Raw genomic sequence first — 19,892 nt, 5'->3', positions numbered from 1 at the left:
GAGTGAGCGAGCAGGGGAGAAGGGCAGAGGGAGAGAGAGAATCCCAAGCAGACTCCCCACAGAGTGTATAGCCTCATGAGGGCCTCAATCCCAGGACCCCAAAATAATGCCCTGAGCTGAAACTAGGAGTCAGTTGGCTTAACCGACTGAGCAACAAAGCCCCTCTAATTTGAGAGAAAGTGAACACGCATTTGCTGGGGGAGGAGGGCCAGATGGAGAGGGAGAGAGAGAATCCCAAACAGACTTCAGGCATCTCTGTCTTAACCATTTTTTTTTAAAGATTTTATTTATTTAAAGATTTTATTTATTTGACAGAGAGAGACACAGAGAGAGGGAACACAAGCAGGGGGAGTGGGAGAGGGAGAAGGAGGCTTCCCGCGGAGCAGGGAGCCCGATGCGGGGCTCGATCCCAGGACCCCGGGATTATGACCTGAGCTGAAGGCAGACGCTTAACAACTGAGCCACCCAGGCGCCCCTAAAAGATTTTATTTATTTGACAGAGAGACAGAGAGAGGGGGAACACAAGCAGGGGGAGTGGGGGAGGGAGAAGCAGGCTTCCCGCAGAGCAGGGAGCCCGATGGTGGGGCTCGATCCCAGGACCCTGGGATCATGACCTGAGCCACCCAGATTCCCCTATCTAAACCATTTTAAATGTACAATTCAGTGGTACGTGATGTACATTTCTGTGCAGTCATTATATCACATTTCTGTGCTGTCATTACCACCATCCATCCTCATATCCCTTTTCATCTTGTCAAACCGAAACTGTATACCCATTAAATAATAACTCTCCATTATCCCTCCCCCCAGCCTCTGTTACAATATCTGTCTTTATGATTTTGACTAAGTACTGCATGTAAGTGGAGTCATACACTATTTGTCTTTTTGCTGTTGGCTTCTTTCACCTGGCACAATGTCAGGGTTCATCCATGTTGTAGCATTTTGCAGAATTTTCTTTTTTTAAGGGTGAATAATAATTTATGCATTTATTACATTTTGATTATCCATTTATCCAGTGATAGAGACTTGGATTGTTTCCATGTTTTAGCTATTGTGAATAATGCCGCTGTGAACATGGGTGTACAAATAGTTTTCATGACCCTGCTTCAGTTTTTTTCATTATATTCTGAGAATTGGAATTGTTGGGTCAAATGGTAATTGCATATTACAAAGTTTTTGAGGAAAGACCATACTCTTTTACACAGTAACTGTACCATTTTACATGCCCACCAACAGCATAGGGTCTAATTTCTCCACTTCCCCACCAGTGCTTGTATTCTGTTTGTTTGGGTGGTAGCCATCCTTAGTCTTTTATTTTTTTTTAAGTTTTTATTTAAATTCTAGTTAGTTAAGACAGTGTAATACTAGTTTCAGGTGTACAAAATAGTGATTGAATAATTCCGTGCACATCAGCTGGTGCTCACCACAAGTGCACTCTTTAATCCCCATCACCTATTTCACCCATCCCCCACCCACCTCCCTTCGGATAACCATCAGTTTTCTACAGGAAAAAAATGTCTGTTTTTTGGTTTGGCTGCCTCTTTTTTTTCCCTTTACACACTTGTTTTGTTTCTTTTTTCTTTTTTTTTTTTTTAAAGATTTTATTTATTTATTTATTTGACAGAGAAATAGCGAGAGCAGGAACACAGGCAGGGGGAGTGGGAGAGGGAGAAGCAGGCTCCCTGCGGGGCTCGATCCCAGGACCCTGGGATCATGACCTGAGCCGAAGGCAGACGCTTAACCGACTGAGCCACCCAGGCGCCCCACTTGTTTTGTTTCTTAAATTCCACATATAGGTGAAATCATACAGTGTTTGTCTATCTCTGATTTATTTTGCTTGGCATAAAATTCTCTAGCTCCATCTATGTTGGAAATAGCAAGATTTCATTCTTTTTTATGGCTGAGTAACATTGTGTATATATACCACATCTTATTATTCATTAGTTGATGGACACGGGCTGTTTCCATGATTTGGCTGTTGTAAATAATGCTGCTATAAACCTCAGGGTGCAGGTATCCCTTTGAATTGCTATTTTTGTGTTCTTTGGTTAAATACCTAGTAGTGTGATTGCTGGATTGCAGGATAGTTCTTTTTTAAAACTATTTTTAGAACTTTTTTTTTTTTTAATTTGAGAGAGAGAGATCATGAGTGAGAGTACAAGCAGGGGGAACAGCAGAGGGAGAGGGAGAAGCAGACTACCCACCGAGCAGGGAGCCCAAGTGGGGCTCTATCTCAGGACCCTGAGATCATGACCTGAGCTGAAGGTAGCTGCTTAACCGACTTGAGACACCCAGGCACCCCTATTTTTAACTCTTTTTGAGGAACCTCCATACTGTTTTCCAAGTGGCCGCACCAGTTTGCATTCTTAGTCTTTTAAATAGATAAAGGAAAGAGCTAGGATTTTTCCTTCATTCTTTTGGTCTAACCCTAGGGGTTCGTGATTGGGAAAAGTGACATTTTTTTAATCCTCTGCTATAGATTGCTTTGATGGGCTTATTTCCCACCCACCTCCCTTTTTTACACCAACCAGTCACTTTTCTGTATAAAAGACAAAGTGCAGCCCTACTTCTGCCTGCCTTTTCTTGATAATCTATAGCAGAGGAATTGGTAAGGCTTCTAGACCAGGTTCTCAGAATATCCCCAAATGCTTTGAGTCTTGTAAATTATAAAATGGTGGTAAAACCTTTAGTCATTTGGTGTATAGGTAGGATTCAAGGTCAGATCCCTGTAGATACTTAAGTCTTGTTAATTATTGTTGTTTTTACAGAGTTGGGGGGCGGAGAGGGAGGAGAAAGAGAATCTCAGCCTCAATGCCCAGGGCTCCATCCCACAATGCTGAGACCATGACCTGATCCAAAATCAAGTCAGACGGCTAACTGAGCCACCCAGGCACCCTGTTAATTGGGAATATTATTTGAATGTATAGGCACTTGACCAAAGTGTGCTAATGTAGGACACTATGTTAAATTCCCTTTTATGTATTTAAAGAACAGACCTCAGACCTTCAGGATGATACTTCGGGTCTCAGAGGACTTCCTCGGGGACAAATAAAACTAAATTTTCTTTTTTTTTTTTTTTTAAAGATTTTTTTATTTATTTGACACAGACACAGCAAGAGAGGGAACACAAGCAGGGGGAGTGGGAGAGGGAGAAGTGGGCTTCCCGCCGAGCAGGGAGCCTGATGTGGGGCTCGATCCAAGGACCCTGGGATCATGACCTGAGCTGAAGGCAGATGCTTAACGACTGAGCCACCCAGGCGCCCCATAACTAAATTTTCCGCTAAATAATACTAGGTGTGGGAAAAAAGTCTTGAAACTGCTGAGAAAGGACTTCAGACTCTCTGGTCCTATATAGAGAGGGAATCCTTAAGATTCATTTACCTCTGACCTATTCACGCCCACCAGAATATATTTGTCATTCTTTTTATTTAACATACTTTGTCTTACCATTTTTATTCTTTCATCAAATGTTTGTGTGCTTTTTGTGGCATTAGATACGGTGCTCTTCCGGGAATATACAGATGAAAACACAGTATATGCCCTTTTAAGAAGGTAATTAATTTTTTTTAGGAAGGTAATATTTGATGGAGAGAAAAATACCGATCCTCAATACAGGGAAATGTGAACATGGATTGAAAAGTACAGGAAGGCTTTACAGAAAAGATGTTTGAATTTGATTTAGAGGGATGAATAGTTTCCCAGGCAGAGGAAGGGTCATTGGCCAACTGATCGACCTTTACATAAAGCAAACCAAAGATCTCTCCAGAACTTTGAGTGACAGAACCTTTTTAAGGCAGTGCCTGATGCTGTGGCCCTTTTCTTCTTTTGGGGTGATTACTTTCAGTGTTCTAGGACTTAAGAATTTGTTTCTTTGAGCACTTGGAAAGTTAGTTGAATGTAGTGGTTTAAGAGTTCAGGCATTTAAGTTAGATTGTCTGGGTTCGAATTCTGGTTTTTGTTTTTTTTTTAAAGATTTTATTTATTTATTTGACAGAGACAGTGAGAGCAGGAACGCAAGCAGGGGGAGTGGGAGAGGGAGAAGCAGGCTTCCCACTGAGCAGGGAGCCCGATGTGGGGCTCGATCCCAGGACCCCGGGACCATGACCCGAGCCGAAGGCAGACACTTAACGACTGAGCCACCCAGGCGCCCGAATTCTGGTTTTACCACTTGCTAGCTATGTGGCTTGAGGCAAGTTATTCAGCTTTAAATTTTTTTTGTCTTTGAAGTCAGGATTATGTTTTGTAACAGCTGGCAATATTTTATCTATGTTGGGAGTGATTATGGTCACGGCCCTGGATGCTTCTTGAGTACAAAGTACATTAATTCTGTCAGCTAGTACAGTGCCTGCTCGTTTTCCCATGACTGATTCTCAACAGTTTGCTTCCATCCTGACCCTGGGTCTCATTAGGAACTGTAGAATTAGGCTTTGTGGTAACTTGTAGTCTACTAGGTGGAACACACCCCCTTGAGGATTTGTACTTAGATTCTAAGTCTCTTGAATCTCAGCAGAAACTTGCTTTACCAGCTATCAGGGAAAGTCTTGGGAGAATGATGTTTACTGGGATGTTGATGTAGAAATACTATTGGCATGGGAGTATCTGTCCTACTAGGCATTGGCATTAAGCTTTTTGGAGATAATTATTCTGGAGGGTTAACTTGGTGGGAAAAGTTGTGTTTTAAATGGGAACAGACCACGTTTTAATGTATTACGCTTGTGTCTCTTGTCATTGCAAGCATTTATTGCATCTGTTCTTAGAAAATCAGAGGATCCTGGGGCGCCTGAATGGGTGGCTCAGTTGGCTGAGCGTCCTGACTCTTGGTTTTGGCTCAGGTCAGATCTCAGGGTCCTGAGATGGAGCCCCATGGCGGGCACCTCGCTCGGTGAGGAGTCTGCTTGAGATGCTCTTCCTCTGCCCCCTCCCTCTGCTTGCATGTGTGCTCCCTCTCTCTAAAAAATAAATCTTAAATAAAAGCAAAGGATCCTGTCAGTCATACTTTTAATGAAAAAAAAAAAAGCAAGATCCCCATTCAGATGAATTCAAATAAATATTCAAATTTGATGTAATGTGATTAAATCACAGTACAGCTCTGGAGTCAGATTGTCTGGGTTTGTAATCTACTGAATTTGTGATTTTGAACAAGTTTAACCTCCATATTCTTCAGTTTCCTCATAAAATGGGGATAATACTGCTACCTACTTCAAAGGTTTATTGAGAAGATTAAATGCATTAATTCATGCAAAGTATTTGGAACAGTGCCTGGCATGATGTGTTTTATTTGTGAATGAGTTTATTGAATGAATATATTTACACAAATCCTTCAAAGAGCAAAACCAAGAATCAAAGCTAAATTAAGGTCAGGATGAAAAATAATGGGACTCTCCTTCTGGCAGGATGGTCCAGTAATGAATAGAGGCAAGCTGGTTTAATGTAATGGATGTCTAACTAGGCTGTTAAACAGTAAAGGGGAAATGACCTGGAACCAAACAGGCTTTTATTAGTATGTTTTGATTAAGATGCCTTTTCAGTTGTGGATTTTACAAATTGCAGAGTTTTTGTAACTGGTGATTTTCATTCAGGTACCCATTGTCCCCAAACTAATTGTAAGTCCCCAAAATTTTATTACCCAGACATTATGTACCAAACTGCTTGTGCATCCACATGTTGTAGTCATTGACTCTCCATTCTCTAGTTCATTAGTTAACGATCATACCTGTTGCAGACAGATTTGACAGCCATCCTCCATCCCAGAAATGCTTAGATCACATTGATAAAATAGTTTTTGCAAAGAAGATTTTATGAGGGGTGACTGGATGGTTCAGTCAGTTAAGCGTCTGCCTTTGGCAGACCTCATGAGCCCTGAGGGTCATGATCCCAGGGTCCTGGGATCGAGCCCCGCATTGGGCTCCTTATTCAGCAGGGAGCCTGCTTCCCCCTCTGCCTGCTGCGTCCCCTGCTTGTGTGCGCGCTTGCTCTCTGTCAAATAAAATCTTTAAGAAAAGATTTTATGAAATACTAGTTATGTTGAGAATTTTATGTGAATATAATTGTGTTAATTCTCTGCTGATGGCAGTTTTGAGGGTATGCCCAGTTTTGGGTAAATCTGAGCTTTCTCATAAAGTTTTGGGATACATTATAGTTAGGATCATGTTTCTGTTGCTGATGTTAAAAGGGTAAGGATGACACCAGGGTTCTCATGAGAGCGTCATTATGGACATAATTTGTGCAAATTGGTACAAAGCATTGGTATAGAACTCCTAGGGGCTAGTAGGAAGTGCTTTCCTTTTCTGACTCATGCTACTATCCCTTAATCTACTACCCTCAGGAATGGAGAAATTCCTGAAGATGAGGGGCTAAGAGGAGTAGTTAGGGTTTTAAAAGTTAGTTTAAAAGTTTAAAAGCCTTTTAAAAGTTAAAGTAAAAAGCTCCTGGAGTGCCTGGATGGCTCAGTTGGTTAAGCATCAGACACTTTTGATGTCGACTCAGGTCATGATCTTAGGGTCATGAGTCTTTTACTTGCGGGAAGCCTGTTCTCCCTCTCCCACTCCTCCTGCTGTGTTCCCTCTCTTGCTGTGTCTCTCTCTGTCAAAAAAATAAAATCTTTAAAAAAAAAATAAAGATTTTATTTATTTATTTGAGAGAGCATGAGAGAGCACAAGTAGGGGGAGCCGGGAGAGGGAAAAGCAGGCTCCCTGCTGAGCAGGGACCCAATGTGGGGCTTGATCCCAGGACCCTGAGGTCATGACCTGAGCCCAAGGCCAACACTTAACCCACTGAGCCACCCAGGCGTGCCCCCCCCCCCTTTTTAAAGAAACTAGCAAATATTGGTGAGAGTATGGAGAAATTAGAATCTTCCTATATTGTTGGTAGGAATGTAAAAATAGTGCATGCCTCGAGAAAAAGAGTTTGGCAGTTCCTTCTTCAAAAAGTTACTATGCCAGGGGAGGGGTTTGGGGGGATGGGTTAGCCTGGTGATGGGTATTAAAGAGGGCACATTCTGCCTGGAGCACTGGGTGTTACAAGCAAACAGTGAATCATGGAACACTACATCAGAAACTAAGGATGTAATGTATGGTGATTAACACAACATAATAAAAAGTTACTATGCCTGCAGTTTCACTCCTAGGTATATATGCAAGAGACCTGAAAAAATACTTGGCATAAATTTATGTTCATAGCAGCATTATTCATAATAGCCAAAAAGTGAAAATTCAACTCAAATGTCCATTAAGTGATAAATGTATAAATAAAATGTGGTATATCCATGTAGTATATGAAGTATATGGTTAGGTGCTGCACTCTGGATGAACCTAGAGAAATGCTAAGGGAAAGAAGCCAGTTAGACAACATGTTACAGGCATACTTGGTGATATTGAGGGTTTGGTTCTGGACTACCGGAATAAAGTGAACATTGCAATAAAGCGAGTCAGATGAATTTTTTGGTTTGCCAGTGCCTGTAAAAGTTACCTTTACAATATACTGTAGTCTGTTAAGTATGCGTGTCATGTCTAAAAAAAATTATACACCTTAATTAAAAATACTTTATTGCTAAAAAATGCTAACTGTATCTGAGTTTTCATTGAGTCATCTTTTTGCTGGTGGAAGGTCTTGCCTCTCTGTTGATGGCTGCTGACTGATCAGGGTGGTGGTTGCTGAAGGTAAGGGCAGGTGTGCCAACAATGAAGTTTTTCTGCATCTATTGACTTCTTTTCAGGAGCAGTTTCTCAATAGTATGGGATGCTGTTTGATGGCATTTTACACATGGTAGAATTTCTTTCAAAATTGGGAGTCGAGCTTCTTAAACCCTGCCACTGCTTTATTAACTAAGTCTAAGTAAATTCATCTCAAGAAACCATTTTCTTAGTTCCATTCATAAGAAGCAACCTAACTTCTTATTTGTTAGTTTTATCATGAGAGAGAAGCAATTGAGTCAACCTTCAGGTCCACTTTATTTTATTTTGTTATTTTTTTTATTGAGGTACAGCTTACAATGTTAACTTAGTTTCAGGTTTACAACATGACTCTATGCATTATGCTGTGCTCACAAGTATAGCTACCATCTGTCACCATACAACACTTTTTTTTATTTTTTAAGATATTTATTGGGATGCCTGGGTGTCTCGGTTGGGCATATGCCTTCGGCTCAGGTCATGATATCAGGGGTTGAGTCCTGCATCGGGCTCCTTCCTCTGAAGAGAGCCTGCTTCTCCCTCTGCCTGCCACTACCCCTGCTTGTGCTCTCTCTCTCTCTGTCTCTGATACATAAATAAAAGAAATCCTTAAAAAAAAAAAAGATTTTATTTATTTGAGAGAGAGCGCACGAGCTCAAGAGTGCTTGCTCAGTTGGGGGGTGCAGCGGGAGAAGCAGACTCCCAGCTGAGCAGGGAGCCTGATGCAGGGCTTGATCCTAGGACCCTGGGATCACGACCTGAGCTGAAGGCAGACGCTTAACCAGCTGAGCCACCCATGTGCCCCACCACACACTATTAGAGCACCACTGACTATATTCCCTATGTCGTACCTTTCACCCCTGTGACTTATTCATTCCGTAACTGGAAGCCCATACCTCTCATTCCCCTTCACCATTTTTCCATCCCTCTACCTCCCTTTCCCCTGACAACCACCAGCTTGTTCTCTATATTTATGGGTCTGTTTCTGCTTTTTTGTTTATTCGCTCATTTATTTTTTTAGATATAGGTGAAACCATATGGTTGTCTTTCTCTGTCTTATTTCACTTAGCACAATACTATGTCCATTCATGTTGTTGCAAATGACAAGATCTCATTCTTTTTTATGGCTGAGTAATATTCCATTATAGGGATATGTGTGTGTGTGTGTGCGTGTCTGTACACATGTATCTTCTTTATCCATCTACCGATGGACACTTAAGTTGCTTCTCTGTCTTGGCTGTTGTAAATAATACTGCGATAAACAGAGGTGCATATATCTTTTCAATTTAGTGTTTTCATTTTCTTTGAGTAAATAGTAGTGGAATTATTGGATCATATGGTATTTTTGTTTTTAATTTTTTGAGGAATCTCCATGCTCTTTTTCCACAGTGGCTACACCAGTTTACCTTCCCACCAAAGGTGCATTAAGGTTCCTTTTTCTCCACATGCTTACCAACACTTATTTTTTTCTTTTCTTTTCTTTTTTTTTTTTAAAGATTTTATTTATTTGATAGAGAGCGACACAGCAAGAGAGGGAACACAAGCAGGGGGAGTGGGAGAGAGAGACGCAGGCTTCCCGCGGAGCAGGGAGCCCGATGCGGGGCTCGATCCAAGTACTCTGGGATCATGACCTGAGCCGAAGGCAGACACTCAATGACTGAGCCACCCAGGCGCCCTATTTCTTGGCTTTTTGATACTAGCCATTCTGACAGGTGATATATCTCATTTTGGTTTTGATTAGGTCCACTTATTAAAAGTTTATTTATGTAATGTCTACACCCCACATGGGTCTCAAACTCATGACCCGAGATCAAGAGCCTCATGCTGTACTGATTGAGCCAGTCAGGTGCCCCAGGTTAGGTCCACTTCTAATTATAGTTCTTTTGCTATTTCTACCACATTTGAAGTTAACTTCCTCCACTGAAGTCTAGAACCCCCTCAAAGTCAGCCATGAGGATTGGAATCAACTTCATCCAAACTCCTGTTAAGGCTAATATATTGACCTCCTCCCATCAGTCATGAATGTTCTTAACGGCATCAAGAATGATGATTCCTTTCCAGAAGCTTTTCAGTTTATTTTACCTGGATCCATCAGAGGAATGACTACGGCAGCTGTAGCCTTTCGAAATTCTTTCCTCCCCTCCCTCCTTCCCTTAGTAAGCTCTAAGGCAGGGAGGGGCTTGAACTCATGACCCCAAGATCAAGAGTTGCATGCTCTACTGACTGAGCCAGCCAGGCACCCCTCAAATGTATTTCTTAAATAATATTTAAAGTTGAAATTACTCCTTGATCTTTGGGATGCAGAATGGATGTTGTGTTAGCAGGCATGTGAAAACATTAATCTTGTCCAGCTCCATCAGAGCTCTTGGATGACCATGTGCATTGTCATTGAGCAGTTACATTTTGAAAGGAATCTTTTTCTGAGCAGTATGTCTCAACACTGGGCTTAAAAAACTCAGTAAACCAGGGTGCCTGGGTGGCTTAGTCGTTTAAGCCGACTGACTCTCGGTTTCGTCTCCAGTCATGATCTCACAGTTACCGGATTGAGCCCCATGTTGGGCTCCCCACTTGGTAGGGAGTCTGCTTGGGATTCCCTCTCTCCCTCCGCTTCTCCCCCCCAATAAATAAATCTTAAAAAATACTCAGTAAACCATGTTGTAAACAGATGTGCTGTCATCCAGGCTTTGTTTCCTTAAACAGCACAGGCAGAGTAGATTTAGCCTACTTTTTTTTTCTTGTTTTTAATTTTTTTTTTTTTTTAAGATTTCTTTTTGACAGCCACAGTGAGAGGGGGACCACAAGCAAGGGGAGTGGGAGAGGTAGAAGCAGGCTTCCCGCGGAGCAGGGAGCCCGATGGTAGGGCTTGATCCCAGGACCCTGGGGCCATGACCTGAGCCGAAGGCAGATGCCCAGCGACTGAGCCACCCAGGTGCCTCTTAAGATTGTAATTTTAAGTAATCTCTACATCCATTGTGGGCCTTGAACTCACAACCCTGAGATCAAGAGTTGCATACTCTACAAACTGAGCCAGCCAGCCAACTGGATTTAGCATAATTTTTTTTTTTGAGTATTTATTTATTTGAAAGAGAGAGCCCAAGAGGAGGTAGGGTCAGAGGGAGAAGCAGACTCCCTGCTGATCAGGGAGCCCGACGTGAGACTCGATCCCGGTACTCCAGGATCATGACCTGAGCTGAAGGCAGTCGCCCAACCAACTGAGCCACCCAGGCACCCTGGATTTAGCATAATTCTTAAGGGCCTAGGATTTACAGAATGGTCAGTGAGCACTGGCTTCAACTTAAATTCACCAGCTGCATTAGCTCCTATCTAACGAGAGTCAGCCTGTCCTTTGAAATTGTGAAGCCAGGCTTTGACTTCTTTTTGGCTGTGAAAGTCTTAGATAAGGCTGTTTCCTCTACACTGAGAATCTTTTGTTTAGTGTAACCACCTTCGTTAATGATGTTAGCTAGATCTTTTGAATAACTTGCTGTAGCTTCTACATGCTTGACTTTGTTATGGAGATGACTTCTTACCTTAAACCTCGTGAACCAAACCAACCTCTGCTGTCCTGCAACTTTTCTTCTGCAGCTTCCTCACCTCTCTCAACCTTCATAAAATAGAAGAAAGTTGGGGCCTTGCTCTGGATTAGGTTTGGCTTAAGGGAATGTTGTGGCTTGTGTGATCTTCTATCTAGACCACTAAAACTTTCTCCCTATCAGTGATAGGGCTGTTTTGCTTCTATGTTAACTGGTAAAGCACTTTTCATTTCCTTCAAGAACTTTTGCTTTGTATTCACAACTTGGAGGATTGTTTGGTGTAAGAGGCCTAGCTTTTGGCTTGTCTCAGCTTTCAGCATGCCTTCCTTACTAAGCTTAATCATTGGTAGCTTTTGATATATAGTGAGAGATGTGTGACTCTTCCTTTCACTTGACTTAGGGGCCATTTTAGGGTTATTAATTGACCTAATTTCAGTATTGTAGTGTCTCAGAGAATAGGGAGGCCTGAGGGGAGAGGGGGAGAGATGGTGGAGGGTGGGGATACGTGACATGGCACTGAATGGCAGGCAGGTCAGTGGAACTGTCAGAACACATTTATTGATTAAGTTTGCCATCTTATGGGTGTGGTTTGTGGTGCCCCAAAACAATTAGAATAGTAACATCAGAGATAACTGGTCACACAGATCACCATAATAAATACAATATTGCAAAAGTTTGAAATATTGAGAGAATTACTGAATTGTGACACAGAAACATGAACAAATGCTTTTGGAAATCAGATACCGATAGATTCCTTCACACAAGGTTGCCACAAACGTTCAGTTTGTAAAAAAAAAAAAAATTCTGTGAAGCATAATAAAAACAAGGTATTCCTGTATATGGTTCCGTTTATATGGAATGTCCAGAATGGTAAATCCATAGAGATTAAAGTAGGTGATTACTAGGGTTGAGGGAGTTGTGGGTAGGTAAGGAGTGACTGCTAATGGGTATGGAGCGTTTCTTCAAGTGATGAAAATATTCTAACATTGGTTGTGGTAATGGTTGTACAGCTTTGTGAATATACTGCCACTAAATTGTACATTTTAAAATGGGTGAATTGTATATGTGAATGATAGATCAGTAAAGCTGTTACTTACTAAAACTGGACAACTGCTGCTTCTCTAGTTGTACCATAGTCTTGTCTTGCCTCGTTTTTGGCTTTCTAAATGAAGAGAATGCTATATTTAATTGAATCTGGGATAGAATATCATTGAGTGCTTTAAATGTATTTTTCCCCTTTCTTCCCCCCTTACTGTAAAAATACTGTTGAAATGTTGAGAAATTTTTGGGTGCCTGGGTGGCTCAGTCATTAAGTGTCTGCCTTCGGCTTAGGTCATGATCCCAGGGTTCTGGGATCAAGCCCTGCATCAAGCTCCCTGCTCTGCGGGAAGCCTGCTTCTTCCTCTCCCTCTGCCTGCCGCTCCCCCTGTTGTGCTAGCTCTGTCTACCAAATAAATAAACCTCTTTAAAAAATGTTGAAAATTTTTATTTTATTTTTATTTTTTTAAAGATTTTATTTATTTATTTGAGAGAATGAGAGAGAACACGAGAGGAAAGCAGACTCCCCGCTGAGCAGGGAGCCCGACATGGGACTCGATCCCAGGACTCCAGGATCATGACCTGAGCCGAAGGCAGTTGCTTAACCAACTGAGCCACCCAGGCGCCCAGAAAATTTTAAAGCATAGAAAAGTGAAGGAAATGTAAATTATTTTTTTTTTTAATTTTTTTTTAAAGATTTTATTTATCCGACAGTGAGAGACACAGTGAGAGAGGGAACACAAGCAGGGGGAGTGGGAGAGGGAGAAGCAGGCTTCCCGCAGAGCAGGGAGCCCGATGCGGGGCTCGATCCCAGGACCCTGGGATCATGACCTGAGCCGAAGGCAGACGCTTAACGACTGAGCCACCCAGGCGCCCCGGAAATGTAAATTATTATTTTGGAATAGTACCCAGAGACATATTGTTAAATTTTTGGTGTGGTATTAGATATTTGTGTATAGTTTTTCCATATATCATGTTGCAGAGTCCTACAGTTTAAAAGGATTAATGGTCTTTTTTGTGTAGCTGGTTACTTTTTAAATGGCTTTGTTGGGGCCAATTTAGAAAAGCAAATTACTGGTTCACTTCTGAGGCATGTTTAATTTGTTTTTGGAAAAAACAAAACAACTAGTATGCAAGTGAGCTTGAAATTACCCTCTGACTCCACTGCCCCTGAATTTACTTTTTTTCCCATGACTATAATTTCTTTTTTTTAAAGATTTTATTTGACAGAGAGCACAAGCAGGTGGAATAGCAGGCAGAGGCAAAGGGAGAGGGAGAAGCAGGCTCCCCACTGAGCAAGGAGCCCGATGTGGGGCTCGATCCCAGGACCCCAGGATCATGACCTGAGCTGAAGGCAGTCGCTTAGCCAACTGAGCCACCGAGGCGCCCCTTCATGACTATAATTTAAAAAAGATGTTTCAAATGAATGCCAGGCTTCCACAAATGAATTAATGGTCTTAGTACTGTACTTCCTAATACTTTTTTTTTTTTTTTAGAGATTTTATTTATTTGACGGACAGCAAGAGAGGGAACACAAACGGGGGGAGTGGGAGAGGGAGAAGCAGGCCTCCTGCTGAGCAGGGAGCCTGATGCGGGGCTCAATCCCAGGACCCTGGGATCATGACCTGAGCCGAAGGCAAATGCTTAATGATTGAGCCACCCAGATGCCCCCTAATATTTTTTTTAATGTTCCAGAATTACATTTTAAAAATCTGCCTTATTAAAGTATTTGGATACGATAAAATAGATCTCTTTTACATGTGCAGTTGACAAGATTTTAACAACGTGGGTTTGAACTGTGTCAGTCCACTTACATGGCGGATTTTTTGGATTTTTTTTTCCAGTGAATACAGTACTGTGAACATGTTTTACAATTTTCTTTATAACATCTTCTTTCCTCTAGTTTGCTTTATTGTAGAATACAGTATATAATACATATAATATACAAAAATATGTGTTAATTATCTGCAAGGCTTCTCGTCAACAGTAGACTATTAGTAAGGTTTTTGGGGAGTCAAAAGGTATACTTGGATTTCTGACTGTGACTAGCTTGGTGGGTCTCCCCCCTCTGCTCGCCTCTGTTACTCACGGATTAAGCTGTACAGTTCAGTGTTTTGATAAATATATTCAGTTGTATAACCACCACAGTAGAATAACTCTGTTACTCCCCAAATTTCCTTTACACACAGGCTCTCCTCACTTCATCCCCATACTTTGTTAACCACTTTATTTGCTATCTTTATAGTTTTGCATTTTCTAGAACTTAAAGTGAGACAGTTTTTGTTGATCTTTTTTCAATTAGCATGATTTTGTACATCCATGTTGTTACTCGTATCCATTGATTATTTTTTGTTCTTGAATAGTATTCCATTGTATACGTGGACTTTGGGGTTGTTTTCATCTTAGCTATTTTGAATAAAGTTGCTGTGAATGAACATTTGTGTAAAAAGTCTTTGTGAAGATATGTTTTCATTTCTCTTGGGTAATACCTAGTAGTGTAATTGCTGAGTCTTAAGGTGTTCTAACTGTATAAGAACTACCAAACTTTTCCAAAGACCTTACCATTTTAATGTTTCTATTAATTTCCTGATATTCCTGAAAGGATAATGTTTTTAAACATATTTCCCTGGGATTACACGTAATTTAGCTATTAAGCAGTGTTTCATAAAGTCACCATCTGCATCATACCTTAAGGTATTCCTTATGTTCAGTGTTAATTTAAGCTAAGGGTGCTTGTTAAGATGCAGATTCTTGGGTCTTAGGACCAAAGATTCTGAATCAGTAAAGTTGGAGAGCTATGCATGTGGTAATATGGCATTTAGTCTTTTCTAAAGGCATAGTTTTCATTAATATATTTATTAGGTTAGTGTTCATTGAGCTGTTTTTGGTTCTTTCTCTGCATTCATATGCATTGTTTTATTTTTTTAAAGATTTATTTATTTATTAGAGTAGAGAGAGAGCATGCATGCAGTGGGAAGGGGCAGAGGGAGAGGCCTCAATCTCACAACCCTGAGATCAGGACCTGAGCTGAAATCAAGTCATATGCTTAACTGAGTCACCCAGGTGCCCCTTGTTTTAAGTAGGCTCCTTACCCGGTGTGGGGCTTGAACTCACGGCCCTGAAATCAAGACCTGAGCTGAGATGTCAGATGCTTAACTAACTGAGCCACCCAGGGGCCTCCTCATTTGCATTGTGTTACCTATTTTTTCCTTTACTTGGGGATCTCCTAAGATTTATCTGGGCCCCTTTCTTTGGTCGCCACCTAGTGGTAACAAATAGGAACCATTAGAAGTTTTGCTAGTTAATTGAATTCATATGAGGTGGACAGTGTCCTTCTAAAGGAGGAAGGATGGAAACATCCAAAGTTAAGTTTGGTTTGTGTTTGTGATTAACCAGGTGCTCAAATGTTATGTTTGCTATATGAATGTTCTTTCCTCCCATGACTTTGAAATACAGTTTATTTGTATTTACTTGGGAAATCATTTATTTGTAAGAAAATGTATTTTAGAGCCTATAACTTTTTTTTTTAAGATTTAGAGAGTGGTGGGGCGGGGTGAGGGGCAGAAGGAGAGGGAAAGAGAAACAAGCAGACTCCCTGCTGAGCGCAGGGCTTGGTCCTTCCACCCTGAGATCACAACCTGAACGGAAACCAAGAGTCGGACACTCAACTGCGCCACCCCTGGCGCCCCTAGAGCCTATAACTTTTTAATTTTTGTCTAAACTGCCAGCTCAGTTATTTGTACTAGGAAATGGGCAGGTGTCTCCCTAGTTCCCTTTTTATTTTCTAAAGATTTTATTTTTTTAAGATTTTATTTATTTGACAGAGAGACACAGCAAGAGAGGGAACACAAGCAGGGGGAGTGGGAGAGGGAGAAGTAGGTTTCCCGCTGAGCAGGGAGCCCGATGTGGGGCTCGATCCCAGGACTCTGGGATCATGACCTGAGACGAAAGCAGACACTTAGCCACCCGGGTGCCCCTTTTAAAGATTTTTTATTTGTTCATTGGAGACACAGAGATACAAAGAGAGAGAGAGAGAGCACAAGCAGGGGGAGAGGCAGAGGGAGAAGCAGGCTCTCCACTGAGCCAGGAGTCAGACGTGGGGCTCGATCCCAGGCCAGACGCTCAACCATCTGAGCCACCCAGGTGCCCCCTCCAGTTCCCTTATTTAATGAGATCCTTCCAAACCATGCTGTGAATTAGTTTTGAATTATATGAAGTTTTGATTCTATACGTCTTTTATTACAGATTCTCTTGTTCTAGGCTTTTAGTTTACTTTCTTTTACATGTTTTTAGTTTTTTTACTCAATTTTTTAAAATTTAAAAAATTCATTTACTTGTTTGAGAGAAGGGGCAGGGAGAGAGAGGAGAGACCCAGTGAGGGGCTCTGTCCCAGGATCCCAGGATAATGACCCGAGCCAAAGGCAGATGCCCAACCAAGTCACCTAGGTACCCCTACTAGTTTCGATGATTGTATTTTTGTTAAAATTCTTGCCTTTTTATACTAGCTTGACAGAAAAAAAGACCTATTGTGAAGGAATATTGTATAACAAAACTTACTTCATAAGGTCTGATTTTACTTTTCCCTTACAGAAATGGTGGAATCAATGAAGAAAGTAGCAGGGATGGATGTGGAGTTGACAGTTGAAGAAAGAAACCTCCTATCTGTTGCATATAAAAATGTGATTGGAGCCAGAAGAGCTTCCTGGAGAATAATCAGCAGCATTGAACAGAAAGAAGAAAACAAGGGAGGAGAAGACAAACTAAAAATGATTCGGGAATATCGGCAAATGGTGAGATTATCATATCCTAGACATCTTTAAAGAAAGATGCCTTCTTGGCATCTGGTTTTGGATATTTAATTAATTTATTTAAAGATTTATTTATTTGAGAGAAAGAGAGAGCATGAGAGGGGGTTGGGTCAGAGGGAGAAGCAGACTTCCTGCTGAGCAGGGAGCCCGATGCGGGACTCGATCCCGGGACTCCAGGATCATGACCTGAGCCGAAGGCAGTCGCTTAACCAACTGAGCCACCCAGGCGCCCTTGGATATTTTATTTTAAAGTTTTATTAATTTAATCTCTATACCCAGTGTGGGGCTTGAACTCATGACCCCATGATCGGGAGTCGCATGCTCTTTCTGGCTAAGCCAGCCAGGTGCCCCAGGTTTTGGACATCTTTTTTAAGATTGATTGATTGATTTGAAAGCGAGAGCGCACGAGTGGGGGAGGGGCAGAGAGGAAGGGAGAAGCAGGCTCACCACTGAGCAGGGAGCCTGACATGGGGCTCCATCCCAGGATCCTGGGATCATGACCCGAGCCGAAGGCAGGTGCTTAACTGACTGAGCTACCTAGGTGCCCCGGTTTTGGACATTTATATTTTATTTTTATTTTTTAATTTTTTAAAAGATTTTTTATTTGGCAGAGAGAGACAGCAAGAGAGAGAACACAAGCAGGGGGAGTGGGAGAGGGAGAAGCAGGCTTCCTGCTGAGCAGGGAGCCTGATGTGGGGCTCGATCCCAGGACCCTGGGATCATGACCTGAGCCGAAGGCAGACGCTTAACGGCTGAGCCAACCAGGCGTCCCAGGTTTTGGACATTTTAGATCACAGCCTAGTACGCATGTGTTGTATACATGTGTAATAACATTTATATTTTAATGGATTTGCATTTTTTACTTACCTGGATTAGGGAATATAGTCTATACAATATTTCAGGAAAGAGATGAAGAATTTTTCTCTAGAAGCTACAGAGGGCTTTCAGTTTTGAACACCACACAAGTAGAGAAATAATTTAATCTTTATTTTTGTTGTAGTTAGCTGCACAATGCTTCATTGAGTGACTTGAAATTACCATTCAGGAGAATTTAGCAAGTGTTTTTGTACCTCTTAAGAACCACACAGGGGCGGCCTGGTTGGCTCAGTCGTTAGGCATCTGCCTTCGGCTTGGGTCATGATCCCAGGGTCCTGGGATCGAGCCCCACGTCGGGTTCCCTGCTCAGCGGGAAGCCTGCTTCTCCCTCTCCCACTCCCCCTGCTTGTGTTCTCTCTCTGGTTGTGTCTCTCTCTGTCAAATAAGTAAATACAGTCTTTACCAAAAAACAAAACAAAACAAAAAAAAACCCCACACAATTTGCTAGGTGCTGTGGGTGTGAAGATGAGACAAATAACGTTACTATCCTTATGGAGGCTCAGTCTAGTCGTTTTTTTTAAATTTTTTATTGTTAATCACCATACATTACATCATTTCGTTTTTGATGTAGTGTTCCATGATTCATAGTTTGTGTATAACACCCAGTGCTCCATGCAGAACGTGCCCTCTTTAATACTCATCACCAGGCTAACCCATCATCCCACCCCCCTCCCCTCTAGAACCTTCAGTTTGTTTTTCAGAGTCCATCATCTCTCATGGTTTGTCTCCCCCTCCGATTTCCCCCCTTCATTCTTCCCCTCCTGCTATCATCTTCTTTTTTTTTTTTTAAACATATATTATTTGTTTCAGAGGTACAGATCTGTGATTCATCAGTCTTGCACTGTTCTTTTTAATAGAATAGAAAATGCTAGAGGGCATTGGACATTTCATGAAGTTATTGTTTCAGATACTGTATTTGTTTATATAAATATATGTATAAATATATGTAATTTTTCTTACCGTACAGTAGCCATTGATGTGGTCAGTGGTTTTCAGCCAGAGGTGATTTTGCTCTTCAGAGAACATTTGGCAATCTTTGAAGACATTCTTGGCTGTCACAACTTGGAGGGTGCTAGTGGCATCCAGTGGGTAGAGACAGGGATGCTGCTTGCTGTATATCTAGGACAGCACCACACAACAAAGAGTTATCTGGCCCAGAATGTCAATAGGACTACTGCAGAAACTGATCCTGGTGAAAGAGGCACATATATACACATTTAGAATACAGCGAGGGACATTTACAGGAAGACTCCCGAAGTAGCCCGGGGAATGAAATCGGTAGGAAGAAGGAAAACAAACTACCCCCCCCCCCCTTTTTAAAGGATTTTATTTATTTGTGTGAGAGAGAGCACAAGCAGGGGGAGTGGCAGGCAGAGGGAGAAGCAGGGTCCCCGCCAGGCTAGGAGTCTGGTGCACAGGACTCAATCCCAGGATCCTGGGATCATGACCTGAGCTGAAGGCAGAACGCTTAACCGACTGAGCCACCCAGGCATCCCCAGAAACTACATTTATTAATTATCTACCTCTGTTGGACACTGTTTTGAATGGGGGGATATTTATTATAAAGTACGTATAATTGTGCAAGGTAGGGTATTTAAATGATCCTGTAAAGAATAGGTTATTGTTTTACTTCATAGATGGGAAAACTAAGGTTCTGAGTGATTAACATACTTGGGGTCACAACGAAGGATATCAGTGTGTCCATTAACCTCAAATATGTTGGAACAAGAATATGGATTGTCAGTAGAAAAGTTTGGTGTCTCAGCAGGATGATGAAACGAGAAAGTTAAAAGTGCTGAAGAGAGAGAAGTCTGTGCTAAATTGTGGCATTTGGACTAAGTAGGAAAGGAAGCAAAGAGAGGGACTGATAAATCGGGGAAAGATAAAAGATTCAAGAGGCTGGGTGTCTTGATGTGTCCCTAAGTAGGAATAACAGGAATAAAGGAAGTAAAAAGTGAAGTTACAGC

General features: G+C 41.7%; 1 protein-coding gene across 1 annotated transcript in view; it reads left to right on the top strand.

Annotated features, from left to right (window-relative positions):
- Positions 1–19,892, top strand: part of YWHAE (tyrosine 3-monooxygenase/tryptophan 5-monooxygenase activation protein epsilon) — a 53,858-nt gene that overhangs the window by 24,288 nt on the left and 9,678 nt on the right. The window contains exon 2 of the mRNA XM_028109238.2: positions 16,832–17,031. Within this exon, the coding sequence (XP_027965039.1) occupies positions 16,832–17,031 (200 nt within the window). The remainder of the gene's footprint in view (positions 1–16,831; positions 17,032–19,892) is intronic.

Source organism: Eumetopias jubatus, unplaced genomic scaffold, assembly GCF_037043125.1.
Source record: "Eumetopias jubatus isolate StellerSeaLion01/CBP00866 unplaced genomic scaffold, mEumJub1_p1.0 scaffold_10, whole genome shotgun sequence".
In the NCBI taxonomy this organism is placed as follows: domain Eukaryota; kingdom Metazoa; phylum Chordata; class Mammalia; order Carnivora; family Otariidae; genus Eumetopias; species Eumetopias jubatus.
The sequence above is the reverse complement of the archived record's forward strand: the minus strand, read 5'-3'. Positions and strand labels throughout refer to the sequence as shown.